This window comes from Geotrypetes seraphini, chromosome 5 (genome assembly GCF_902459505.1).
Source record: "Geotrypetes seraphini chromosome 5, aGeoSer1.1, whole genome shotgun sequence".
NCBI classification, from domain to species: domain Eukaryota; kingdom Metazoa; phylum Chordata; class Amphibia; order Gymnophiona; family Dermophiidae; genus Geotrypetes; species Geotrypetes seraphini.
The window spans coordinates 63,606,526-63,634,233 of NC_047088.1; the positions used below are offsets into that span (position 1 = coordinate 63,606,526).

Genomic DNA, 27,708 nt, shown 5'->3' on the forward strand with positions numbered 1-27,708 from the left:
TGGTCAATGTTCTGGAGACCAGAACCATGTTGCTGGCTAGCATTCCAGATGTTGCTGATGGGCAAGTCTGTTTGAGTTCTCTCAGACAATGCCATGGCGGTGGCTTACATCAATCGTCAGGGGTGAACCAGGAGTCATCTGGTGGCGCAGGAGGTGGCTCTGCTCATGGCCTGGGCAGAGACTCATCTTCTGGACATGTCGGCTTCCTACATAGCAGGAGTGGAGAATGTCCAGGCGGACTTCCTCTGTTGTCACGTTCTAGATCCGAGAGTGGTGTCTCAATCCCTTAGCCTTCAAGTTGATTTTACAGGCTTGGGGTCAGCTGGTCATGGACCTGACCAAAATGCCACAGTTCTTCAGTCAGTGCAGGGATGTTCAGGTTGAGGGGCTGGATACTCTGGTACAGCCTTGGCCGGCAGTGGGCCTCCTGAACATGTTTTGTTCATGGCCGATAGTGGGCAGAGTCTGTCTTTGCATTGCTTGGCACCCCGGCTGCATGATCCTGGTGGCTCTGGACTGGTCCAGGTGCCCTTGGTACACAGATGTGGTTCATCATCTCGTGACAGATCCTCTTCCACTGCCCCTCTCACCCGATCTTTTGATTCAAGGCCCCATTGCAATGTTCGATCCGGGTCCCTTTTGTTTTATGACTTGGCTCTTGAAAGGGAAAGCCTATGTAAAAGAGGTTATTTGGATAAAGTGATCTCCACTCTCTTGGGGTCCCGGAGACTTTCCACTTCTCGGGCTTATGTGCATGTGTGGTGTATCTTTCAAGAGTGGTGTGCTACGTGTGGGGTAGTTTCTGGTTGCGCCTCTTTGCCTCGCATCTTAGAGTTCTTGCAGGATGGCCTGTACAGGGCCTGGCCTTCTCTCCGGGTTCAGCTTGTGGCTTTGCCTGCTTTTCATGGGTTGCTACAGGGTAGGCGCTTAACATCTTTTCTGGACGTGATTCAATTTTTGAGGATGGCCAAATTGCTTTGGCCTCGAGTGTGGCCTTTGGTTCCAGCTTGGAATATCAATCTGGTTCTATCCATGCTTATGCGCCCTCCCTTTGAGCCCCTGGGTTCCTGCTTGTTGGAAGATGCTTACCCTTAAAGCGGTCTTCCTGGTGGCCATTACTTCGGCGAGGCACGTTTTTGAGCTGCAAGCTTTCTCTTGTAGGTCTTCCTTCCTGGAGTTTTCTAGGGAGCATGTTGTGCTGCAGCCTGTTCCTTCTTTTCTGCCGAAGGTGGTTTCACCTTTTCATGTTAACCAGTCCATGGTTCTCCCTGTTTTGGGTAGTCGGGAGAGTTTGTTTGGAGCAGAGACAGTTACGCAAGTTGGATGTCTGTCTGGTCCTTCGCTCTTATGTTCAGCGGACCCAGGAGTTCGGATCGTCTTTTTATCCGCTTAACGGGTTCTTGTAAAGGGGACAGTGCTTCCAAGGCTACCATTGTGTGCTGGATCAAGGAGACTATTACTTCAGCATACCTTCTTCAGAAGAAGCCTGTTCTGGAATTTTTCAAGGCTCATTCCACTCAGCGTCAAGCAGCTTCTTGGGCTAAGTTTTCTCTTGTGCCTCCCGTGGATATCTGTAAAGCTGCGGTTTGGTCTTCTCTCCATTCCTTTGTGCGACACTACCGTGTGAATGTTCAGGTGTCTTGGGATGTGGTGTTTGGTAAGCATGTTATTGTGGCGGGACTTCAGGGGTTCCACCCATGATGGGTACTGCTTTGGTACGTCCCATCAGTGGAGCTGTGCTGGTCTGGAGAGGTGCTAAAGAAGGAAAAATTAGGTTCTTACCTGCTAATTTTCTTTTAGTCTCTCCAGACCGGCATAGTCCCCACCCTGTCTGTGTGTTCTTTCAGGATTCGCTTGAAGAGTGCAGTTTTTTCTGCGGGATCTCATGTTTATTAGTAGAGTTGGGGAGATTTAAAGAGCAGTGGCTTTGGCTCAGCTGGTGTAGCTGGCGTGCTGTGGGGATGTTTGACAGTATGGCTGTTGCTTATGTTGCTGTTATGATTAGCACTTCTTAGTTTATTAGTTCTGCTTGGCTAATCGGCAGACTGAATTATTTGGGACCTTACAGCTACTACAATCAGAAGTTTGTCTTAGTCTCCACCTGCTGGTCATGGTGAGCTATTAACCATCAGTGGAACTGTGTTGGTCTGGAGAGACTAAAAGAAAGAAAATTAGCAGGTAAGAAACCTAATTTCTCCTTTTATGAAAACCATTTTCCCTTTGTGTTTGTTCAATAAAATTACTCATCCTGGTGGAGAGTGGATTAAGCTCCGATCTGATTTATATCAGTGGGAGGTTGTTAAGCTAATCCTTAATGACACAGAGGAACCAAATGCCCTTTTGTTATGTGTGTTTGTCCAGGTGAAGATCTTTGTGAAGAAGAATGCTGTCTTGACTGGAGGATTTGCTGCAGGGTTTCTGATTGGCATGGCCTCTTAGGAAGAAGATACATCGCATGTTGTGGTCTCTGCTTTTCTATCTCCTCATAGAGATGGATTATGGTTTTTGTTTTTGGTAATGACAGTAGGTTCTTCTCTCTTCTATTAATCCCTCAACTCTGCCACCAGCTTCCTTTTTTCCCCCCTGACATCCCTTTTGAAATGTTCTGGAATGTCAACAGCTCAAGAAAACTTCTTTGAGAGCCTCAATTTGAATGATAAATCAGTGCTATTATCCCTCCCCTCTAGTTGTGTGGGTTTTTTTTTTTTTCTAAACATATCACCGTAAGCTTTGTTACACCAGTTCTACTTATTCGTATCCTGAGTTATATAGAATTGGCCATAAAACAGTTTAACTATTGCATTACCATGATATTTATACAGTAATACCATATATGCTTACAACAAATCTCAAACCTTGAAGGAGTAAAATCTAAGGGCACCATCTTGTCACTCCTTCACAAAAGTCCAGTTACTACTGCTTCTGATACATTTCACTTTTGTGTGTGTGTGGGATGCATCTTATTGCTGGGTGAATGATGCAACAGCCATTTGCCTGTTATGGATAGATTCTTTAATTTGTGGAAAAACTGACTGGATTTGAAATGGCACAGCATCAGTCTGTTTATATCCCTCAGCAGCCTGCAAGATGAGTGCAGAGGAGTATTTGTTATCCATTGCAGTTATGCTGAGCTTGGTTTGCAGAGCTGGCACAGGCATTGGAAATTCAGAACACTAATTCAGCCTGTTAGTTCTATGAACTTCTCTAGCTTTATTAATTTTTAAAGTTGTTCATGAATTTTTACCATGGTATGAATGTGCCCCCCTCTTTCTTGTAAGGTATTTATCCATATTGCACTGGCTAATACAAAGCCCTTTTTTGTTTGAGGGGTAGGGAGACGTTTATAATAGTCTTAGTCTTAGCATTATCAAATGGCCTGTAAATCACTTTTCCTAGATATTGGTCTTTTTTCCATGTATCTGCTGAGACTGCTGAATGCCTAATGCATAGGAGTGTGGTTAGGGGAGCAAGACTGAGCTGTTCTGTCACAGACCTCCTTGGTTTTTGTGCTCTAGCTAATAACGGAGCAGATTTTACAGGAACTGAGCATATCAAAGCTCTTGTGGTACTGAAAGAGCTGTTAAACTGAACCTTCAAAACAGGTTTGCACATATCCTTACTTTTTTACACATGCAAGAATCAGGGTAATCTGGTATCCTGAAACAGAAAGATGAGACTTGGAGACAGCTTCTAACCTGTTTTCAACTCCCTAGTAAGCTTGACTTCTTTCTTTTGAAACAGCACTTAAGTTTGAAGACAGTGTCATTTGCTCCCCCCACCCTACGCATGTGGTATTTATTAGTAGAATTGAAAAGCAGTCTTACTAGTAAAGCAGTGTGCTCTAGGAGAGAGTTGGCTTTTATAATTGCAGCCCCTGCACTGCCCTGTTTTAGGGGGTACTTTCTTCTGATATAAAGATAAGGTGTGTACTGAAAAATGACTCCCCTTAAATATCATATCCTATCTCTACCTCGGCAACTTTAGCTTGCATTCTTAGAATAGTGTTGTATATAATTGTGGGGGTGGTTTTTTTGTTGTTGTTGAGAGAGAGAAATTCTTTGGATTGGGTTTGGCTTGAGTGATGATGGTTTTGCTGCTGCTTGAGGGAGAGGTAAGACTCTTCCCAGAAGGGTGGCTTCCATCGAGGCATTGACTTCTGCTGCTTGAATCTTTTCCTTCTCAAAAGGAAAGTAGGACCTGAGGGTCCAAGCCCTTATTTTATTGTTTATCTAGGGCTTGCTTTCCATAGTAATATGTTAAATTATGTAAAATCAAGATGACTTGAATTGGACATCGGTGATGGGGAGGGAGGAGATAAGATGAATGTTTACATTCAGTGCTCTAGACTAGTGCAATGAGTCCCAGCTGGAGTCCGATACTGGATTCATTGCCAGCTAACTTACCTGCCACCATATAAAAGTTTTATTCTGCCTCTCTCCCCCGTGAGGAGAAATTAATTCACTTCTTACACTAGTTGCACTTTTAAAATGAATAAGATTAAAATAAAGCATATTTAGATCTTGGTAATGCTCTATTTTAATCTCATTCCTTTTTCTACTTCAAGACTTTCATTTTTTAGCTTCTATGTATGAGTTGTCAAACAGCAGGACTAGAGTCTCTCCAATTGCTTAGAGTTGCACAAACAGGTCTGGTATGGCATCTATTCTAGATTTTAGTTAGTGGAACATTAGTACTAGGTTAATGAAAATGTATGTTTGAGGAAAAAATATAATTTACTTATGTTACGCAACTATTTTTCATCCTATCTAAAATTGTTTTTAATGTTGATGTGTAAGCTATAAAGCTTTCATATTTAATGTGGAGTCAGAATACAGAAAGACAAGTGTGACATGCAATGAATTGTTCAAATAAACGTATTATGTAGGTGTGTTATGTGGTAATGGGAGAAGTGGAATAAAGTGTTCTGTAGGAATGGCTTAGGAAAGACTCTTCCTACTTTTTGTGTATTTGGATGCTTTTATTTTCTGCAGCTTATTTCAGTCTTGGGAATACAGTACTTGTTCTGTGCTCAGCCCTCTGAGGTGGATTACATTTTAGAAAGTCACATCCTCCAATCTGCTCATCTGTTACCACCTTTTCTCCTGGGGTTTCACGTTTTAACTTTAAGCCTGTCCCCTTATGCCTAAGCCAACTGCCACCTGCTAGACAGACTCCATCCGGTTTGTAACCAAAATTGTAAGCATAAGCAGTGTTTTGTTTACAGCCCCTGTATTGTACTGTAGTGTTACCTATTAACAATGTAGGCATGGTACGACCCACTCTCCCCTTATAGGCTGAGATACATATCCCTTCAGTGCTGAAGTCAACTGGACAAATGCTAGTAGGCCTGATGAATGTTCATTTTGTTTTGGCAGGCGCTGTTAATCATTGATCAGTACCTGTAGAACAGGGGTGGGCAACCTGTGGGCTGCATGTGGCCTGCCGTTGAATTCTATGCAGCCAGTGAGATCATGGGAAGTGTAGAAAAAACAGCTCACTCAAATGTCAAGAACCAGGTTGGGGTTGTTTTTTTTTGTTTGTTAGAAAAATTAAAATCAGACAAGACTTGCTTGATAGTGTTAGCAACTGTTTGGGAAGATAAACAGTAACGAACCATTCTGAACAATTTAGTTTAGTCATCATTTTGCGTTTTATTGTCGGTAAATGATATAATACATTTAAACTTTGTGTGTGTGGCTCACTAAGGTTAGTACTGACATTCATGCGGCTGTTCTGTGTATAAAGGCTGCTTACCCCTGCTGTTGAAGAATGCTACACTGGGACAAAGTGGGAAAAAATGCTCTCAACAAGATTACAAGTGCAATACATATACTACCATCTGACTTCTGGGTGCTGGAACTGTGTGCTACTAGGAAAGATATTTTGTATCTTAAATATAATGCTACAAAAGACTTAATAGAGGCATTATTGCCCTTTCTTCCTAGGTATGAAGCGAGCATTACTTGCACAATGAAACACAGTGTGGGTGTTTGTGCTCAGAATGGTAGTTTTCTGCAGATTGATACATCAGTATTATATATATAGTGCAGTATTGAATGTATCCCAGGGTAGTCATTTTTAGTTAAAATTTGTATACATATTTATATATTTGTAATGTAGCATGACAGAAAACTCAGATGAAAACAAGGTTGCCAAAGTGTATTTTATAATAATGGATGTTCATCTTTAGTTCCTATGTCAATAAATTATGGCCTAAATTAGTGTTGAGCTTTTATAATGTTTTGTATTATATGTGAATATCTCTTGGTGTATTACATATTAAACATATTACTTTTTTCCTGTAGACTGTTTGTAGGAAAAGGGTTCTAGAAATGACATTAAGTTGTGTATTAGAGGACTGATTCTTCAGCCACACCATAAGTTCCCTTTAGTCAAAGTAAGAGGAGCTTGACAGTAAGGATTTATTTACAAAAATATATGAACTCTTCATTAGTCTGCTATAAACAAATTTATCTCTAAATGTAAATTGGTTAAAATTCAGTTTTTTCCCTTTGAAACTTTATATCAAGTTCAGGAGGAACTGCTTCAATTTGGTCAGTAGTTTAACTTTCATTACTCAGGTGTAATGACCATGTAAATGGTAACCAGAGTAGAAGATTTCAAACATACAGGCTCTGCTTCTGCCCGTCCTAGTACTTCCAGTGATTCTGGGGTATGTCATGTTCCTTTACTGCTATAATTTCTCAAAGTTGAATTTTCTTCAAGTGGTGGGGCAAAATTTTGTTGAAACCCAGTATCAAGTTATATATATTTTTGGGGGGAGTGATAGGAATAGATACTTGCCAGAGTACTGAGGAAAGGCACAGGAAGAGAGATTTGCAGGATTATAATACGAATGCATGCATGTTTATATACAGTGAAGACCAGGCCTGCAAATTTGTATCTTGTGCATATTCAGGGTGGAGATCTTGAAAGACATACCTGGATGGATGTGTCCTGAGGACTCATTTGAGAACTACTGTTCAAGCAAATTACTCTTCAGAATGTCTTTAATAAGCAACCGTACTTTCTGTTTTTCTTTTTTAAATAAAATGTATAAATGCCCAAGTTTGTTCCTGATTGGGGGAGGCAGACACAATTCAGCCAAGTTTTTTCTTTTTGTAAGTTTTATAATGAAGATGCTATAATCAAAACTATACTAAAATCATAGTTCTGGTGCAATATAGCATGTCTAGGCCAAGACATGTGGGTTGAGTGTTGATACGAATCTCTTATCTCTAGGTGGTAAGGGTTTAGTCTGATGCAGTGTCACTATTCAGCCTTTCTTCTGCTGTCTTTTTCTCAAATCCAGAGCAAGAGATGGATTTTCCTTTAGGGAGTCGAGCACAGCACAGGAGCATCTCCTTAATAACAGCTTCACATTTACTTTCCATATAATTGTTAGCTACGATTAGATGGGAGAAAAAAAAACAATGTTAACAAATTCATAACTCAATTGAATATCTGGCTAAGCACATACACTTCCCCCCTGCATTCGTGGTGATAGAGGAAAAGCATAGTAGCGAATACCGAAAAACCGCAAATAACTTTTCATATGTTATTCGCGGGTTTTCAGTAACAAACCCCTAAAAAGATTAAAAAATGCAAATAACCTAGCCTGATTTGCGCTGGGAGAAGCGATTTCCTCTGTTCAATGCCGGGAGTAGCGATTTTCTGTGATGTAAATTTGGGGGCGGAGCCAGAGAATGAAAACACAAATAATCGAAACTACGAATACCGAGGGGAAAGTGTACTTTCACTAGTATTAAAATAAATTCTTAATATTCCTTAACTTAGATAAGTCCAGCTATGCGGGTTATAGTTCCCAGCCAGCAGAGAATACTGAGGAAGCAAGGAGGACATCACAAGCATAAGGGAATAGTGCAGCTTTAGAAAATACATTACATTAATGACTTCTATTCCGCCTGTACCTTGCAGTTCTGGGCGGATTACAAAAGAAACAGCTGGACATTTCCAGGAGGATTACAAAAAGATTTGAGATTTACAGTTTAGGATGCAGAAAAGATGACTGGGCTATTCCAGTAGATTTACAGTTTGGGGTGCTATACAAATAGGAGATAGTGCAATTCTAGTAAATATACAATTTGGGAAGCAGTAGACATGCTTTCTACACCTCCAACAGCTAATACAAGTGCTGCTGGAAGATTGGTACACCAGGATTCTTTGGAGAAGGCCTGATTCTCCTGGTACACAGGCTGCAGTCTTCTACCTGAGCACACATAAGGGTGTCCAACCTTTTGGCTTCCCTGGGCCGCATTGGCCAAAAAAATGTTTCTGGGGCCACGCAAACGCTGCAGCAAGACACAGGAAGGAGTTGGCAAGATGGTAAACACACGGGGGCAGCAGAGGAAAACAGTGCTTCGCCCTTGACCAGGGCCGCACAAAATACTTCACAGGGCCGCATGCGGCACACCCCTGGTCTAAGGCTCTTGCACAATTGGAGCTTGGCTGACTTGGGGTCTCTGCTAGTAATGGTAATTCGCCTACAGCTATTATGTTGGCTGGGGGGGTGTCTGTTGATTTCTCCACCCTCCTCCATTGCTATGCCTAACCAGGCTACCTTCCCCCCTCCTTTTATACCAAGGAAGGAGATTACTAAGCCACAAGTGCTTGCTTTTTTCATGTAATAAAAAAAAAAGAAAAATTCTTAGCATGGGAAATGCACATCAGCAGAAATGACAGGGTATTAAGTGGGGAGCAACTGCTAGGCAAGGCAGCAGGCTGAGAGCAGTTATTGTAGCATCTCACGATTACCCAGAATGCAGTGTGGCTATTTGTTAAGCTGGGGCAGTGCACTCCTTGTGATAGCTGTTTTCTACAGCAAACCATGGGAGGGAGAAGGGACCAGATAGTATGAGGCTTCAGTAGTGAGGAAAGGGCCTGCCTGCCTGAACTCCCTCCAATTGTTCCGTAAGCACCTGAAAACTTGGCTTTTCACAAAAATGTAATTTTCTTATCCCCATTTTACGCAACCCCAATCCTTTCTCTTCCCCCTTTACGCAATCCCAACCCTTTATTCTGCTCTTCCTATATTTAAGTTCTTGTAAACCGCGCCGAGCTCTACATCTGTGGAGATGATGCGGTATATAAACTTAAGGTTTAGTTTAGTTTAATTACCATGGGATGCTAGGGTAAGTGAAGCTAGAATGCAATTCTCTTAAGACAAGCAACACAAATGCTCCTAGTAATGACACATATTACTAATTTGTGGGCATCTAGGAACAAGACATTGTTTATTCAGGGGGGTTGTTGTCCCTAGTGAGGATGTTCCTTACCAGACATGCCAGCTTTGGAAAAAAGTATGCTACATACCTCCGCTATTGTTTCTATGTTTTAGTTCAAAACTTTTATGTAATTATAGATTGTGTTCTGTAAGTTATCTGGACAATTGTTTTGGGCACATGCTGACACCAGGGGTTCAAAAAGCTGTTCTTTTATTTTATTTATTTCCCACCCTCCCAGAAAGCTCAGGGTGGGTAACAGTAGGACAAACACAGTTTTAGAGAGTGGGGTAGCAGAAGAACTGGTGGGGATATAGAAAACAGGGGGAACCTAGAAGTAATATTAAAGGCTTAAATTATCATCAAGGAGAAATGTACAGTTTCCATATGCAGTGGCTCTAAGTAGAACATGAGGCTAACGTTATCATGGGACAAAAGGCCTGCATTGTTTTAGGGGGGGAGTGCTTGGGAAACAGGGAGCATAGCAGGGCATGGGCTGAAAAGCATATCAGAGGCATATAGAGGGGAAGTCAAGCAATAGTGTAATCTTGTTTATAAGTTGTTTATTTAGCTTAAGGACTTAATTGTCACAATTCCTCCTATCCCTTTACTGGTCTGAACTCTGAAGCAGTTTGCAGAAGAGGAAGATCTTTACTGCAGTTAGCAAATCACTTCACCCTCCACTACTTCAGGCACAAATGTACAACCTTCAGGGGAGAGGGAAATACCTACATTACCTGATTTTTAACTTGCTTTAAGATACCCTTGAAAAAATGTGAGTTAAGTATTGATGTTGGGAACAGCTAGAACTTTAGATCTATTACTACTACTAGGAAGAATAATCCAAATCATAGTTACCGGATGCTAGGGTCCACATTAGGGATCACTGCTCAAGAAAAAGATCTGGGTGTCATCGTGGACAATACTGTAAGCTGAAACCTTTGGCCCAATGTGCAGTGGCCAAAAAAAAAACCAAACACGACGCTAGGAATTATTAAAAAAGGGATGGTAAACAAGACTAAGAATGTCAAGATGCCTCTGTACTGCTCAATGGTGTGACCTCATCTTGAATATTGGGTTTAATTCTGGTCTTATCTCAAGAAAGATGTAGCGGCACTAGAAAAGGTTCAAAGAAGAGCAACCAAGATGATAAAGGGGATGGAACTTCTCTCGTATGAGGAAAGACTAAAGAGATTTTGGGCATTATTATTGACTCTACACTTTAATGATCATCTCAATTCTGGTAAAAAAAAAAAAAAATGTTTTTTTAGTCTTCACATGTTGAGGAAAATGAGATCCTCCTTCCGCCAACAACATTTTGCTGTCCTTGTACAATCAATCATTCTTTCCAGACTGGACTATTGTAATTCCATCTATCTAAGTCTAACCATTAAAACTCTTCAAAGACTTCAGCGGATTCAGAACGCTGTGGCTAGGTTGATCTTTGCAAAAAGCAAATTTGACCATGTTTCCCCGCTTCTGTCAAAACTTCATTGGCTTCCGGTGATTTCTAGAATCCACTTTAAATGTACCTGCCTAATTTTCAAGATCCTACATGGCATTCTTCCGCCCCTAATTCCACTATCCTGGAATTCTTCGAGACCTGACACTACCAGATCCGCCCACAAACTCAAACTATCACTTCTGGTACATTGATTTTGGAAGTGACGTAAGATGCCCTGAAAGAAGCTTCGGGAAAGGATCTCTTTATGATTCTAAAAACAGCCGAATTCCCTCAGAGGCTGGCAGTTTGGATAGTGTTAATAAACATTAACCTCTCTGGTCCTGATGAAGCTCTCCTGTTACCACTGAGAGCGAAATGGAGATTTTCCGTCATTGTGTTCAGAGGGCCGGGTGAAAAACATACACCCGAGCTAAGTATCATTAAGGTTTCATTATAAAATTGAAATAAGGACCAAAAATGAACTTAAGAAGTTGAATTACAAATATAATAAGTAAATGGTGCATAAAGAAAAAGAATATTTCTATGTATATTAAATTGAATAATAAAATAATGCATGGACCGATGATAGCTCGCAATATAGTTATGAGCCAAGACAAGTTCTATTAGCTTATAACCGTGCATTTGAGATCCTAAGGCATTAATTCAATTTAATTTGATTTACATATATGAATATTTGGGTCTAGCATTAGCCTATTTTTTTAGAAGGTAGTAGTATGTTCCACAAGTTTTTGGTGTGACGCTGTACATATAACATCATTCTGCAAATCCAGGGGGTCATGCTTGAATTTGGCTACAATCATGGAAGCCACAAACATAAAAAGATTGGGAAGAACCTTACATCAGATATACACTTACATAGTAAAGATAAGTAGCTATAAATTAACAGCTCTGAAGAGGGAAGTACTACTTTAACCACAGAGGAACCAAATTAAAGCAATGATACTTAACTGCACCCTGAAGTTATGTTGAAATGCAGAATGCAGCTAAAGCTCATGAAATCTAGTAATTGCATTCCTTACCTTGCAAGCATTTCTGGATTTCACAGGCTTGCTTCTGGCAAGGATCCTTCTGGGCCATAACAAGAAGAAACCCTCGGGTGGAAACTGTATTATCTTAAGTTTTCCAGTACTCTTATTATGAAGCCATCTAAGCAAAGAATAACAAGCAGGAAGAGTGAGTGCTGCATCTTCCTAACAAATTCAGAAGGATTCAGAAAAAGAGGGATTAGTTTATTTGGAAATGTATAGAATTTTGTGCTTATCAGAGAGAACAAAACTACATGCTGATATTTCTATCACATAGGGAACTCACTACAAAAATTTAAAACTATTTGTTCTTGGAGGCTTTCAGTAAGCAGGTTGGACAGGATATGTTGTCCGGGGTGTGAGTTTCCCAATGAATGCTTTGGTTATCTGGTTGCTTTGTTGGCATCTCCTGGATGCATGATTCCTTAAGAATGCATTAGCTCTGGGGGTCACGTGATGCAGCCTACCTGATTGGTCGTGAGAGTGGAGAGCTCTGTCCTGACCCCGCTGAAATCGGCTAATTATCAGCGATTTTCCACCCGTTTGGACCCGCGATCTCCTCGGGAGCGGTGCTGGGAACCTTGCGCTGTTATCGCTGCAGTCCGGCGGTGCGCTGTCATCGGGCATACCCATTCGATCCGCGAAGACCACTCGGGATCGGCCTCAGTCTCCCGCTGTTAAAATGGCGGCGGAGCCCGCGTCGTTCACTATCCCTGCAGGTGACTGGATACAGGAAATTACCCAGTCGGTATCGGCTGCCCTGGCGGATCGCCTCAATAAACTTCAATCGGCAGTTGATGAGGTACATGAAAAGTTCGACTCCCAGCAGCGGCGCCTTACCGAAGTGGAACAGCGTGTCTCAGGCCAGGAAGACACGTGTGCGGCTCTGGAGGCCCAGATGTCGGCACTACGCAAATCTAACACTGACATGCAGGAGCAAATTGAGGAATTGGAGAACCGCAGCCGTCGTAACAATCTACGGCTGGTTGGTCTGCCAGAGTCAGTCGGAGATGCTGATTTGTACCGGATATTCAGTACCTGGTTGCCGGAGACACTGGGCCTGTCGGGCTCCGGCCTGCAGTTTGAGTGTGAAAGAGCCCATCGTATTGGCCCCAAATCGGGGGATGGTAAGCGAGCGCGCACAGCTATTGCACGCTTCTGCAACTGGAGAGGCAAGGAAGCTCTGCTACGGGCCTATCGCAAAGCTGGAGCCCTGGAGTTCGAGGGGGCGAAGGTGCTGGTCTTTAATGACTACTCAGTGCGCGTCGCTGCCCAACACAAGCTGATGTCGCCTTTCTGCACTGAGCTTCACAAGAGGGGGATCCAGTTTGCCTTGGTAAGCTGCGGGTCTGGCGGAATTGTGCATCTGAGACCCTGACAACTGTGGAGGAGGCTCGCACCTATGTGGGCAATCTGGCAGCTTGCCCTCTTCCTTGATATTCGACTGCCGGGTCTTCACTGTGCCCTTGGTGACCGGACTTGTGTGTGTCCCGGATGATGATCTGCTGCAGGCACTCGACGCTCTGTCTGCTGTTCTTGTTCTGCTGGTCCCTGATGGTGTATCGGCCGGACCCCCATTTGGTCCTAGGGGCAGACAATGGCTGCTTTCCCTCATGCTACTCCGGACTGTCCTTGGACCTTAGCCGTCGGGCAAATCCTGGTGTGGATTGTAAGCTGCCTCGGGCACGGACTCGGGACCATGATACGTGAGGGGTGGGCTTTCTCACTCAACACTTAGACTTGGTAGATGTTTGGCGTACTTTACACCCTTATGACACTGATTTCACTTTTTACTCTCATGCCCACAAGGTGTATGCCAGGCTGGATTACCTCCTCCTTGATAAACGCCTTTTCTCCAGGGCCACTCATTCCGAAATCTATGAGAGCACATTATCTGATCATGCACCTGTGGGACTCCGTCTGTGTGTGGCGCCGGCGGGTAGGACCTCCTCTTGGCGGTTGCCCTCTTCTTTGTACCAGGATCCGGAGTTCGGCGTTTTTTTAAGGGCGCGTTGGTTAGATTATCAAATTACAAATGACATGTCGGATGTGGGTCCTGTTACCTTCTGGTATGCTTCCAAAGCAGTGCTCCGCGGGCACATTATCGCTTATATTGCTAGCAAGCGTAAGCAAACGGAGAGGGAACTCTTGCGGCTGTCTAACCGGTCGCATGACCTCCGCCAATCACATATCTCTATCTTATCGGATTCGGATCGGGAGGAGATGCGGGTGGTGCGGGGTCAGCTTGAGGAGCTCCTCAATAGGCGAACGGAGACCTCCTTGTACTATTAAAGATATCAGCTTTATAGGTGGGGAAGTAAAACAGGGAAGCTCCTGTCCGACATGAGGGGGAGCGTCACATTGCCTCTCAATTTGTTCAATACTATCAGGCCCTTTATGGCCGCCGATCTTTGGATGCCAATGCTATGTCCCAGTTTTTTGCTGATTTGAGGTTGCCTCAGTTGACGGCGAGCCAGGCCGCGTCTCTCAACGAGCCTATTACAGCGGAGGAGATTTCCACTACGATCGGCTCGCTCACTTTGGCTAAGGCGCCGGGGCCGGACGGCCTGGGCCCGGAATTCTACCGGATTTTGAGGGACCTGGTGGCTCTTCTGCTCAGTAGGATGTGTAACGCGGTGGCGAGGGGGGCTGACCCCTTTTCTGATAATCTGACTCACATAGTGTTGTTGCCCAAACCTGGGAAGGACCCTGACCTGGTGAGTTCCTTTCGCCCGATCTCTCTTTTAGACCAGGATATCAAGGTGTTGGCTATGACGCTGGCGTGGCGTCTTAATTGTTTTCTACCGCACTTGATTCATCCAGACCAGGTGGGCTTTGTACCGGGTCGGTATGCATCTATGAATCTGTTGAAAGTGTTAGGGGCTATCCACGAGCATAGGGGTAGGGGAGGGCAATCGGCAGTGGCGGGTTTAGATATGGAGAAAGCGTTTGATAGTGTTTCCTGGGAGTATCTATTTCAGATATTAGAGGACTTTGGTTTTACGGGGAGTTTTTTGGACTGGATCAAAGCCTTGTATACTAATCCTCGGGCCCGTATACTTATCAATGGGAGTTTGACGGAGGCGTTTGCATTGCAGCGGGGAACACGACAAGGGTGCCCGTTATCTCCTTTGTTATTTTTGTTAGCTATAGAGCCCCTAGCTATCAAAATACGTCAGGCCCCGGAGGTTCGGGGGATCCAAGTAGGGGGACAGGAGTGCAAAATTAGTATGTTTGCGGACGACATTTTACTATATCTGGATCAGGCCCCCATCCACCTGGAGGCTGCTTTGGCTATTGTTTGGGATTTTGGGGCCTTGTCAGGCTTGCTGGTTAATTGTAGTAAATCCGAACTTTTGCTGCTGGCTGGCGGCCCTGTGGAGCCGTGGCATGCCCTACTCCCCATTCCGCCGTCGCTTCACCCGGTCCGTTATCTGGGTATTTACCTCAGCACCAATCCGGCCACGTTTTACTCCATGAATGTTCTTTGTCACCTTGACGCCATCGGGAAGTTGTGCCTTCAGTGGCAGGACCTTCCCCTGGGTTTGATGGGTCGTGTGGCCTTGGTGAAAATGGTCATGCTTCCCAAACTGCTCTATCCGCTCCAAACGGTGCCGATCTGGCTTCGCCGCCCCGATGTCCTCCGCTTTCATTCTCTGATTTCTCGGTTTCTCTGGCGATCTAAGGCCCCTCGTATCGCTCTGACAAAGCTGATGTTGGCTAGAGGAATGGGAGGGTTGAATGTCTCTGATTTATGCCTGTATAATGTAGCGGCCCTTCTGCGGTGGATCCATGAGGGTCACACCGGTTTAGCGCGCTATTTCCCTCAGGGCTGGGTTGAATCTTGGAGCCTACCTTTTCGGTTCTTTAATCTGCTTCACTTTCAACCGGACCATGTGGCTAGCTCGGGGGGTCGCTCAGTTTTCTTGGCTCCTTTTAGGAGGGCCTGGCAGTGGTGGCGGCGCAGGCAGGGTCTGCCGGTTGCGGTTTCTCCCTTTATATCCTTTGAGGGTAATACGGGCTTTCTCCCTGGCTGGGGACGGACGATATTCAGGGACTGGGCACGTAGTGGATGTCGTACCATATCCGATGTTTTGGCCGTTTCGGGGGGTAATTTTCCTTCGTTTCAACAGCTCCAGAGGAAATGGGACTTCCCCCCCCCCCCGGTATCTGTTTTCTTTCCTTCAACTCCGCCATTACTGGGAGGTCACTCAGCAGGCTCATGTGCAGGGCTGGGACGCGGGGCCTCTGGATCGGATTTTTGAAGCGACCCCGCCGACGCTCAATCGGCTGTCCCACTGGTATAGTGTTCTCCGTCTCTCTGCTCGGGTTTCTGGGATGAGTGTTCTACGGGAGAGATGGGAGGGGGATCTGGGTTTGAGTATTTCAGAGCCTCAATTCCTGGATTGCTTTCAGTCTCTTTATCTCTTTTCCAAATCGGCAGACTATCAGGAACTGCAGTATAAACTCTTGCACAGAGTCTATATCACTAAACAGCGGGGGGCTCAGATAGGGCTATGGGCTAGCGACTTATGTAGTAAATGCAAATGCCAGCCTGGCACGTACCTTCACTCTTTCCTTGAATGTACACAGCTCACTATCTGGACGGGGCTCCTGGGCCTTCTTGACGTGGTTCTCCACAGCTCTATTGAGTGGGATTATGGTACTCTCCTCCTAGGCTTACAGGGGTCCCTACGAGATCAGGGTTTCTCACTACCGCAAAGACGATTCCTTTATAATGCCATTTTAGTGGGGAAGAAAATGATTTTGACTTATTGGGTGTCCGAGGATACACCCCCCCAGGCCCAATGGCGGGCCAAGCTGAGAGAGATGGCGCAATTTGAGATCCGCTCCTGCAGTAAATCTAGTAAGTTGGACCTGAAGCACTACATAGCTTTGTGGGAGCATTTGCTGGAGCTTCTTTTACCCTGATTTCTCTTATTTGTGGGCTTTCTTTTAGCTAACCTACTCGTCTGGGGCTTTCCATCTCTGCAGCTGTCCTATCCACGGTCCACTTCGTGCTTGCACTCTTTGGGGAGGAGGGGGTTGGGTTTGGGTTTGGTGGGGTAGGTGTGTCTGGTAGTTTTGTCTGTGTGGTGGCTGGGTGTTTCTTGGGTGCTTGTTGTGAGGATTGGTGTGTCTGGTGAGCGGTTCGGTTGTTGCTGCTTGTGGGGGTTTTTTCATTATAAAATATGGCTGAGGGTCTAGTCCAGCTTATTATTTTTATGGGTTCTGGGGTGGGGTTTGATTGCTCCAAGTTTTGGCCTCTTGTTGCGCCTTGCACTGTCTCTCGTTGGCACTTATACCTCAGGAGAGGCTTGTTCCTGCTTGTTGTTGCTGCTCTTCTCACTCTTTGTGTTCTTTTTGATAATGCGTAAGTTACGGTACAGAACATGGTTGCTTGTCTGGACCATTTGCCATTCTCAATAAAAATAATTTGAAAAAAAAAAAAGAATGCATTAGCTCTGTTTCCTCTATTTTTAAAATTGATTTTAGTGTTCTTTTCTATTTCTTCTTTCTTTTTATGATTATGTACACAACTCTATGTTTTTGGGAAGGGCAGTATATCAAATGCAATATATGATAAATAACAAATTTTTATTTATATATTGCATAAGCCTTTCATTTATATGCGTTTTACAAAAGAGGTACAACTGACCAAAGTCAGTGAGCTACACTATAACTTGGCAAAAGAGATTAACAGCGGAATTACAAAGGAGGTTGGCAGTGTAGATTTACAAAGAGGAAGAGCTGACCAATGTCATAGTTATCACATAACTTGGCAAAGCGGTTGACAGTAAGATTTATAAAGGTTAACAATTGAGACTAACAAAGAGGTAGAGCTTATGAAATTCTTTCCAGGTGTTTGTGTACCCCCTCCTCTTTCTCTCCAGACGATGGCTGAATTCTTCCTTCACGAGGTTCACAAGATCACCCTTGAATTTGCTGCAATCACATCCTTCTCCACATCCATTCTCCTGAACTTCCAGCTCCATCCCTTCTTCTTTCACCTAAACTCAGGAGGAACCCACACATCCTCTCTTTCCAGACCCACTCCTCCCCTTGCCCAGTCCTACCCTCTCAACCCACCTTTAACTCCCGTTGACTTTTCTTCCTTCTCTTTAATCACGGAGGAAGAAACCGCACAACTTCTGTTCTTAGCTAAGCCACAATATCTCCCTCTGACCCTATTCCCACCCCTCTTCTTGACCCCATCTCACGTACTGTTATCCCTACAATCAGTTGTATCCTAAACCTATCCATTTCTACTTCAACTGTTCCTGATGTCTTCAAACATGCAGTAGTTATGCCGTTTCTCAAAAAAACCTTGCTGGATCTTAACTGCCTCAACTATCGCCCTGTCTCCCTCTAACGTTCCTATTCAAGCTACTCGAGTGCGCTGTCCTCTGTCGCTGCCTTGACTTCCTTTCATCTGGACAGACTGTTGATCCTCTATAATGTGGCTTTTGCTGCCTATACTCCACAGAGACTGCCCTTACCAAAGTCTGCAGTGACCTGCTCCTGGCCAGATCTAAGGGCCTTTACTCTATCCTCATTCTACTTGACCTGTCTACTGATTCTGATACTGTTAATTACTGCTTATTCCTTGATACACTGTCCTCTCCTGGTTTGCCTCCTATCTTTCCCATTGCATCTCCTCTACTGCTATCCCGCTAGTGGTTGGCATACCCCAGGGCTCTCTTAAGAACTCTTCTTTCTCTACACTTCTCCCTTCAGTGCTCTGATCTCCTCCCATGGCTTCCACTATCACCTGTATGCTGATGATTCCCAGATCTACCGTACTTCTCTACATCAGAGATTTTACTTAAAATCCAAGAAAAAGTTTCCGCTTGTCTGGCTGATATTGTTGCCTGGATGTCCTGCCACCACCTGAAACTAACAACTTATAAATAATGATGTAAAATTTTTAAACTGTGTTTAATTCGGAATATTATCAACACTCCTCAATGTTCAACACCAAATCCCGAATATCGAAGAGGTAATAAACTCTTTAATATTCATAAAGGCCTTAGCCCCACCACTCCACCACTATATGTAACTTGATAACGGGAAGAATTATGTGGTCTTCATCACCGGCCTATGCATATGGTTTTTGTGCTTTCGTTTTTTAGTATTTTTTATAAACTTTTATAATTTAAACTATAATAACGTAATCAAATGCTTAAAGCCACTTATCTTTAAAGCTGACATGACTCGGGAGAGATGACCCAACATGTTTCGCACTCCCGTGCTTTATCAAGGGTCTCCCACAGCCTTCCCTGTCATCCGACTCAATGTTAGTTATGTGAGTAAGATCTTACTGGAACCTCACTAAACTCACTTCATACCTCTTCTCAAATCGCTTCACTGGCTCCTTATCCACCTTCATATACAGTTCAAACTCCTATTACTAACCTACAAGTGTGTTTGTTCTGCAGCCCCTCAGTATCTCTCCTCTCTCCTTATATATCTCCCTGAGAACTCTGTTCCTCAGACAAATTGCTTTTATCTGTACCCTTTTCCTCCACTTCTAATTCCAGACTTCATTCGTCTTGCCACCCCGTATGCCTGAAATAAACTACCTGAGTCCATCAGCCACGCCCCTTCCCTTGTTCAAAAGTAGGCTGAAAATCCACCTTTATGAGACTGCCTTCAACTCATAACCCTACTCCCCTCTACCTACCACCCTAGCCAGCAGTTCAACCATACCCTCTAACTGTAACTTCTACTCTGGCATCCTGTTTGTCTGTTTACATTGTAAGCTCACTCGATAAGGGACTGTCATTTGTGACTTTACAGTGCTACGTACATCTGTAGCACTCTAGAAATAGTAGTAGTAGTAGTAATAAGCAAGGGGAGGACCATGCCTGACATATGCCAAAAGTTAGTATCTCAGTCTCCACCTGCTGGCAGAAGAACATAAACCCATCCATTTCTGTGCTGGTGTGGAGGGACGCTAATTTTGTATAGGACGCCTGTTTCTGCAGCTGCCTAAGAAGTGGCTGAGAATTGCACACCAGCGTCTTATATAGAATCATGTCTGCCTTAAGAGACAGATACCCAACCCCGCCTAACCAGCCCGATTCTCTAACCAGTGCCCATGTTACAGGTGCTGGTTAGAGAATTTTTCCTGTTCGTTTCCCATCAGCTGATCGTGGCAAGGGAATCCCCTTGCCACAATCAGCTGAGTGGCTGCAGCAGGGAACCCCAGACCCCCCCCCCCCCGAAAACTTGGCTGGCAGGAGGGATGCCCAATCCTTCTTGCCGCCACCCCCAAACTCCCCCCTCGAAGTCCCCTGGCAGGAGGGATGCCTGCTTCCTCCTGTCACCGGCCCTACTGATCCCCAACCCCCCCCCCTCAACACCCACCCTACATTCCCCAACACTTCCTCACACCCCAACATCCCCCCTGACACCTCCCAAACTTCCTCCTGTACCTTTAGAACAGTGGTTCCCAACCCTGTCCTGGAGGAACACCAGGCCAATTGGGTTTTCAGGCTAGCCCTAATGAATATGCATGAAGCAAATTTGCATGCCTATCACTTCCATCATATGCAAATCTCTCTCATGCATATTCATTAGGGCTAGCCTGAAAACCCGATTGGCCTGGTGTTCCTCCAGGACAGGGTTGGGAATCACTGCTTTAGAAGATGGACAGCAAGAGGAATGCCCACCTTCCTGATGCATTCTGGAATGCACCGGGGAGGGGCCAGGTACAGTTCCTTCCCCACTTTATGGGCGATTCTCCGCACAAATAGTGTGCATATAATTTGCATGCTATTATGCTGAGAATTGCCTGTAAAAGAAAAATTACTGCCACTACCGTACTTGACTATAAACTGATCCGAATATAAACCGAGGTATCCTTTTTTCCCTCCAAAAAGGGGGGAAAAGGCTGATTCGAATGTAAACAGAGTTTAGAAATTCAGGTTATCATGGTGAGCCAATCTATAAAAACTGTTCACCCTCCTTCCCTATCAGCTATCTCGTAAATCACTAAACATAATATAAATATCTGTGATGCATATATTACAACGAAGCCCCTACATAGGAAAACAGAACTACAAGCAACCACAAACTTAAATAAATGTAGACAAAAATCAAACTTAAACTTCAAGAAGCTATATGCAATTCAACACAAGAGAATGAGAAACAGCACTCTACACTTTGGAATATAAAAATAAAGTAGTGCCGAATTTTCTGTTCATGAGATTAAAAAATAAACTTTTTTTCTACCTTTGTCATCTGGCCATTTTATTAATGTTTTCCCCAGTTTCTGCTTTCTTCTGTCTTTTCTTAATTTTCTTTCCAGGGTCTGCAGTCTATCTCTTCTCTCCTTCCTGTCTTCACTTCCTCTCCTACATTCAGTCTCGCCCCCAATCCTGCCCTAGCCCCCCGCTGCCTGCTCTCGTCAGCAGGAGGGCATCCATGCATGCACAGATGCCCTCCTGCCCGATGCGATTTCGAGGAAGCTTTTCAAAACCGGACAAAGTGCTGGGTTTTGAAAAGCCGGCCAGACCCCCGGACATGTCCAGGGAAAGCCGGACATCTGGTAACCCTACCATAGTGCACACCTATATGTTCTATATGGGAAAAGAGCATAAGCAAAAGATGATTCCTTCTGGGAAAATGTATGGCTATATTATTTTAAATGTTCCATATCACTGAGTAGAATAAGTACTCAACTAAAAATCTTAATGCGACTATATTTAACTCCTCAGATTATTCATAAAGGACTACCTGAAATAATTGGAAAGATCATCAGTGTGAAGGAACTTTTAATCATATATGATGGAACTGCGTAGTCGTTAAAAAGTTTTGGGATTCAGTTTACACAGCAATATTAAAAATCATAAATATCAAATTTCCCATGACAATAGAGATGGTTAATACTTGAATAGGGCCCAATTCCTCGTCTTTCCACTGAGAACAATGTACAGTATTAGTTCAGGCCCTTTATTTGTCAGCAAGATGTGTAATGGCAGTCATCTATTGGCCCCCCAAATACATCACGCTCTTCCTTCCTCACTGACTTTGACACCTGGCTCTCCTTCCTTAACTCTTCATCCCTTTTCCTCATCCTTAATGATTTCAACATCCATTTTGATGATCGCTTTGACTCCGTCACCTCCAGGTTCCTTGCCCTAACACCCTCATTCAATCTCCAGCTGTGCTCCACCAGCCCTACACACCAGAAAGGACGCTGCCTGGACCTAATTTTTTCCTCCAACTGCTCAACCACCAATTTCTGCAATGCCATCCTTCCCCTCTCTGACCATCACCTGTTAACGTTCACTATTCATCACCCCACCCCCCAGATTTAGCTAATCGCCACCAATATGTTCAGGAACTTTCAGGTTATTGACCCTGGAGCTCTCTCCACTGCTGTCTCATTCCTCTCCTCAACTTCTATATCACACCAACAATGAGGCCTCCTCTCCTATAATATCATTCTTTCCTCTGCTCTAGACACCCTTGCACCTCCAATTTCATGTCTTGTTAGGCATGCCAAACCATAACCCTGGCTGACCTCCCACATCCTCTACCTGCACTCATGTGCCTGTTCTGCCGAATATCTCTGGCTTAAATCCTGTGTAAACTCTGACTTCACACACTTCAAATTCATGCTGACATCACTCCAGTCTACCCTCTCACTGGCCAAACAAGAATATTATACCCACTTAACCAGTTCTCTTAGCTCCAACCCTTGCCATCTCTTTACCACACTTAATGCCTTACTCAAAAGCATCCTCACCTCCTATCCCCCCAAATTATGGCAGAGTTCTATAATAAGATCATGAAGATTGACCTTGAGCTCTCAACAAGGCTGCCTCCCCTGTCCCTTCTGCTAACCTCCCCCAACACCTGCCACCCTCTCCTCCTCCTCTGTAATCACAGAGAAGGAAACTGTACATCTTCTCTCATCCTCCAAACCCACTAATTGCTCCTCCGATCTGATTTCCATTCACCTACTTGATGCTCTCTTGCCCACTGTCATTCCTCCTATCTGTCATATCCTTGACCTATCGCTCTCCACTGCAATTGTCCCTGATGCCTTCAAACATACCACTAATCAAGTGAATGCACTGTTTTGGAATCAAGGTGCTTATACATAGGCGAAACATGTCGGCTTTGACATCCCTAACTAACGCTGACATCTTTAGCCAAGAAGACTTAGCCACAAACTTAAGTTAAGTACTAACTTATAATAATAGAGGGAAAGTTATAAAATTAAGCTCTATTAAGAGAAAGTAGACCCAGTGACGAGCTGACACGTAAAGCTCAGGACTATGAGAAGTTTGAGTCCTGAGTGGTGCCGCTGAGGGTCTGATAAGGTTGCTTCTTTAGCTGGAAGAAAGTAGAATTCTGGCTGTAACCGAGAGTTCAAACATACCACTGTCACACCCCTCCTCAAAAAACTCTCTTGAGTCCATGTGCCCCTCCAAATATTGCCCCATCTCCCTCCTCCCCTTCTTATCCATGTTACTTGAACGTGCTGTTCACTACCGTTGCCTGGACTTCCTTTCCTCCCAAGCTACTCTAGATCCGCTTCAGTCAGGCTTTTGTCTGCTGCACTCTATGGAAACTCCCCTTACCAAAATTTCCAATGACCTGTTCCTGGCCAAATCCAAAGGCCTCTTACTCTATCCTCATCCTTCTTGAACTGCCGCCTTTGTTACTGTGATCACCACCTACTCCTTGATACACTGTCTTCACTGGGATTCCAGGGTTCTGTCCTCTCCTGGTTTTCTTCCTCTCTCTCCCATCACACCTTCAGTGTATGCAACAATGGTTCCTCCTCCATAACCTTCCTGCTATTGATTGGTGTACCTCAAGGCTCTGTCCTGGGACCATTCCTTTTCTCAATCTACACTTGCTCACTAGGAACACTGATCTCCTCCCATGGCTTTCAGTATATGCTGATGACTCCCAGATCTACCTCTCTGCATCAGATATCTCTACTGAAACCCAGACCAGTCTCAACCTGCCTGTCCAACACTGCCACCTGCATGTCTCACTGCTATCTTAAAACTGAATATGGCTAAAACCGAGCTGCTCATCTTCCTGCCTAAACCCATCTTCCCACTTCCCCGTTCTCTGTCTCAATCTCCATGTCTTGTCTGCTCGCAATCTCAGGGTCATCTTTGATTCCTCTCTCTCCTTCGCTGCCCAGATACAACATACTGCTAAAACTTGCTGCTCTAATTACCAAAATCTGACTCTTCCTCTCTGAGCACACTACCAAAACGCTTATCCACATCCTCATCACCTCACGCTTAAGCCTACTGCAACTTGCTACTCTCAGGCCTTCTGCTTAGCCATCTTGCACCCCTTCAATCCATCTAGAATTCAGCTGCACGCCTCATATTCCGTGAGAGCTGCTATACTCATGTTATCACCCTCTTAAAGTCATTTATTGGCTTCCCATTCGTTTCTGAATACAATTCAAACTCCTCTTACTGACCTACAAATGCACGCACTGGGCTGCCCCTCACTATCTCTCTTCACTTATCTCCCAGGTGAGCTCCGCTTAGCTGGTAAGTCCCTCCTGTCTGTGCCCTTCTTTTCTTCTGCCAACTCCAGACTCCCTGTCCCTTCTACTTTGCTGCACCATATGCTTGGAACAGGCTGCCCTAAACACTAAGGTGGGCTCCATCTCTGCCAATGTTCAAAGCCCAGTTAAAAACCCACCTCTTTGAGACTGCTTTCAGCTCATAACTCCTCTCACCTTGGGTTCTGCATTCTTAACCCTATATGTTATGTCTGTCTGTCCAAGTTAGATTGAAAGCTCTTCTAAGCAGGAACTGTTTATTAAATGTCAAAATGTACAGAGCTGCATATGCCTTTCAGGGCTATATAAGTGATAAATAGTAGTAGTAGAAATTAGAGAATGACACGGTGAAAAAATTGGTCCCCGTCACCGCCCCGTCCCCGTCTCACCATCCTCTGCACCGCCCCGTCACCGCCATTCCCTTCACCGCCCCGTCACCGCCACTGCCACCCCATTCACCGCCCCGTCACCGCCACTACAACCCCATTCACCGCCCCGTCACCGTCACCGCTGCATACATAAAAGCCTCAAACGGGTACGATTTTATATACTTTACTTTATTTACATATAAAGGAAACATTCTTTAAAAGTTTAAAACTTAGTTAAATATTAGTTAATAACTATACAAAAACAAAACACGCAGAGAAAAAATTAATTAATATAAATTCTCAAAACTGACACATTTTGATCACTAAATTTAAAATAGTTATTTTTCATACAGTTTTTCAATCACTAATCTTCCACCACCCCTGGGGCTAGCAATGCAAAAACAAACACGACATGTACTTTAAATGCTTACAATGTTAGCCTACATGGTAAGTAGACGCGGCCGCTGTACCTAATCGCGGCAAAGATCTCCCTGCCGTGATTAGCATAGTGACCGCGGCTACGGCTGCAAGTCTCCCCTCCCCCCAGCGATCACGGCAGGAGGGCACCCAACCCCTCCTGTAGACCCCCCCAACGGCCCTCCCGACAATCGCAGCAGAAGGGTACCCAACCCCTCCTGCCGGTCCTCCCAATGGCCTCCACTAAGATCGCCGGCAGGAGGGTACCCAACCCCTCCTGCCGGACCCTCCCCCAACAAACCCCGCCATCCCGAAACACCACCCTTAGTCTTACTTTCCAAGTTGGACCGGACGGCTCCTCGCTCGTCTGGCCAGCAGGCCTGCCTCCGTCCAAATGAGGCGGGCCCGCCCCTACCCTGCCCAACCCACAGGATCCTAGGGCCTGATTGGTCTAGGCACCTAAAGCCACTCCCGCTATAGGAGGGGCCTTAGGTGCTTGGGCCAATCAGGCCCTAGGATCCTGTGGGTTAGGCAGGGGAGGGGCGGGCCCGCCTCATTTGGACGGAGGCAGGCCTGCTGGCCAGACGAGCGAGGAGCTGTCCGGTCCAACTTGGAAAGTAAGACTAAGGGTGGTGTTTCGGGATGGCGGGGTTTGTTGGGGGAGGGTCCGGCAGGAGGGGTTGGGCACCCTCCTGCCGCGATCGTTGGGGAGGGCTGGTTCTGTCGGCATGAAGGGCTGAGCACCTTCCTGCCGGCGATCGTCCGGGGGGGGGGGGGGGGCGGGTTCTATTGGCAGGAAGGGTTGATCTGACAAATGAGGAGCACGGTGAAACACAGGTAAATAGCGGTTCCTAGAAGGGGGTACATTGGCCTGCGGGGACAAATCTTTTCACTGTTTTTGCGGGCGGTGAAAACTTTTGTCCCCGTGTCTGCGGCGATTTGGCTTTGGAGTCTCCATAACCCGCAGCCAAACCGCAGCCACGCCGCAGCTGCCTGCGGGGATCGCTCCCCGTGTCATTCTCTAGTAGAAATAGCAAAACACTGGAAATTTGGATGGGCACCCACCCAAAATGAATGGTAACAAGAAGTATAGGATACAGTTAAAATGGACTTTTTTGAGATAACATCAAAACGTTTGATGAAATATGGAACCCTTTTATCAAAAACTGTCCTAAGTGCACAATTTAAACTGAAAATGACATCATAATTTTTAAAGGTGAACTTTATCTCCTGTTTTGTAATGCTGGGGTCATACTCAACACCTTACATTAATAGTTTAGTTTTGGCTTTAAGAATTTCTCATTATATAAATTTATGGTAATATTTGAAACAGAATCCTAAAGGCAATGCAATACTGTATACGATACATGGATATCTCATAATGGGCAGTTTTTTACTAACAGTTTATGTTAGTTGTTGTGTTTATAATTCTTGGATATTTTGGTCATTCTGATTTTATCAATGTTTTGGATAAAACTTATTACAATAGAAGAAGGTGGTAACTAGAGCCTACTCGGTGATTATTTCTGAATTGTGGACTTCGAAGAACCAACATTTGAATACAGTATTTCAGAATTCAGACCAAACGGACAACCTTGCTCTTTCTGAAATAAAAGGAAGAGGTAAAGGGAGTGTGCAAGCTTGTTGCTGGCATTTTTTGTTTAGGGAAGAGAAGAATCGTGAATGGACTGTGGGGAAGAGACAGAACCACAGGTTCTCTGAATTGGCTTGGAACTGAAAATAATAAAAGCCAGCTCTGATTTAAGGCGGAATAGCTTAGATCAGGAGGATCCGGCTTTTTGTTGTTGCAATAAATTTTACTGAGTTTTAGTAATGTTACAATAGTGTTTAACCTTAAAAAGGGCAAAACATTCAATAACATGTTACCCAGTTCCCTAGTTTCTGAGACAACCTGCCTAGAGCAAAACCTGGTCGTAAAGCTGAAGAGCTGCTTGATAGGATAGAACGCCACGAGACGTCTCCTCGGTGAACTTTACGACGAAGTGACCCACCGACACGAGCCTCAAGCGCCAGCTCTCCCGGGCGTAAGTGACGTTAACGCGCCGGCCGGGGATTGCTTCCGGTTCGAGTCGCCTGAGTTCTTGCTTCTTTCCGTTTCTACGCCCCGCTGACGGTTGTGGTGTAAAGGCAATGGCGGTGCAGGCGGTGCATTTGGAATCGGACGCCTTCCTGGTGTGCCTGAATCACGCGCTCAGCACCGAGAAGGAAGAGGTGATGGGGCTCTGCATTGGAGAGGTAAAGATTGACCGCTCCCTTCCGGTTCCCAGGGTGTCAGACTTATTGTAGTGCGTGCGTACCCGGCATCTCTTTCTCGCCTTATGAGCCAGTGTGAAGGGGAAATAAATCGATGCTATTATTCTCCCCTAGTCCATTTGGATGCATGAAATAAATTGTAATATGGTTTGAAAGATCATCCTTTTTATTGATTTGCAGTAAAACAGTTTGGACCAGGTTCTATAAGAGGCGCCTAACTGAATTGCCAAAATGACTTTAATAGCTTCCATTATGAGCTTTAACAGGCTTATAAGATTCTAAAATAGTAGGTACCTAAATGGGCGTGTTTTGGAGCAGAGACAGACATAGGCGCTATTCTCTAAAGAACTTATTTGTATGCAAT

General features: G+C 44.7%; 3 protein-coding genes across 6 annotated transcripts in view; 2 read left to right on the forward strand and 1 right to left on the reverse strand.

Moving 5' to 3' along the window:
* FUNDC2 (FUN14 domain containing 2) overlaps positions 1-6,304 on the forward strand; it is a 29,600-nt gene extending 23,296 nt beyond the window's left edge. Inside the window, exon 5 of the mRNA XM_033945453.1 lies at positions 2,362-6,304. Within this exon, the coding sequence (XP_033801344.1) occupies positions 2,362-2,439 (78 nt within the window). The 3' untranslated portion in view covers positions 2,440-6,304. The remainder of the gene's footprint in view (positions 1-2,361) is intronic.
* An 804-nt stretch (positions 6,305-7,108) lies between these two features.
* CMC4 (C-X9-C motif containing 4) lies at positions 7,109-27,217 on the reverse strand. 4 transcript variants are annotated; one of them, XM_033945455.1, is made up of 3 exons: positions 27,083-27,217; positions 11,727-11,853; positions 7,109-7,405 (listed from the first exon to the last, which is right to left on the reverse strand). In XM_033945455.1, the coding sequence occupies exons 2-3, from the start codon at positions 11,782-11,784 to the stop codon at positions 7,254-7,256; spliced, it is 210 nt and encodes a 69-aa protein (XP_033801346.1). In that variant the 5' UTR covers positions 11,785-11,853; positions 27,083-27,217; the 3' UTR covers positions 7,109-7,253. The 4 variants fall into 4 exon arrangements, with proteins under 4 accessions (XP_033801346.1, XP_033801347.1, XP_033801345.1 ...); XM_033945456.1 differs by having other exon boundaries at positions 26,999-27,133; XM_033945454.1 differs by having other exon boundaries at positions 26,987-27,133.
* Positions 27,192-27,708, forward strand: part of BRCC3 (BRCA1/BRCA2-containing complex subunit 3) — a 41,383-nt gene continuing 40,866 nt past the window's right edge. The window contains exon 1 of the mRNA XM_033945451.1: positions 27,192-27,326. Within this exon, the coding sequence (XP_033801342.1) occupies positions 27,222-27,326 (105 nt within the window). The 5' untranslated portion in view covers positions 27,192-27,221. The remainder of the gene's footprint in view (positions 27,327-27,708) is intronic.

Coding starts and splice junctions, on each gene's coding strand:
- CMC4 (XM_033945455.1), bottom strand. CDS start 11,784: ATGGCCCAGAAGGATCCTTGCCAGAAGCAAGCCTGTGAAATCCAGAAA. Junction 7,406..11,726: donor AATCCAGAAATGCTTGCAAG/GTAAGGAATGCA, acceptor ATCTAATCGTAG/CTAACAATTATATGGAAAGT.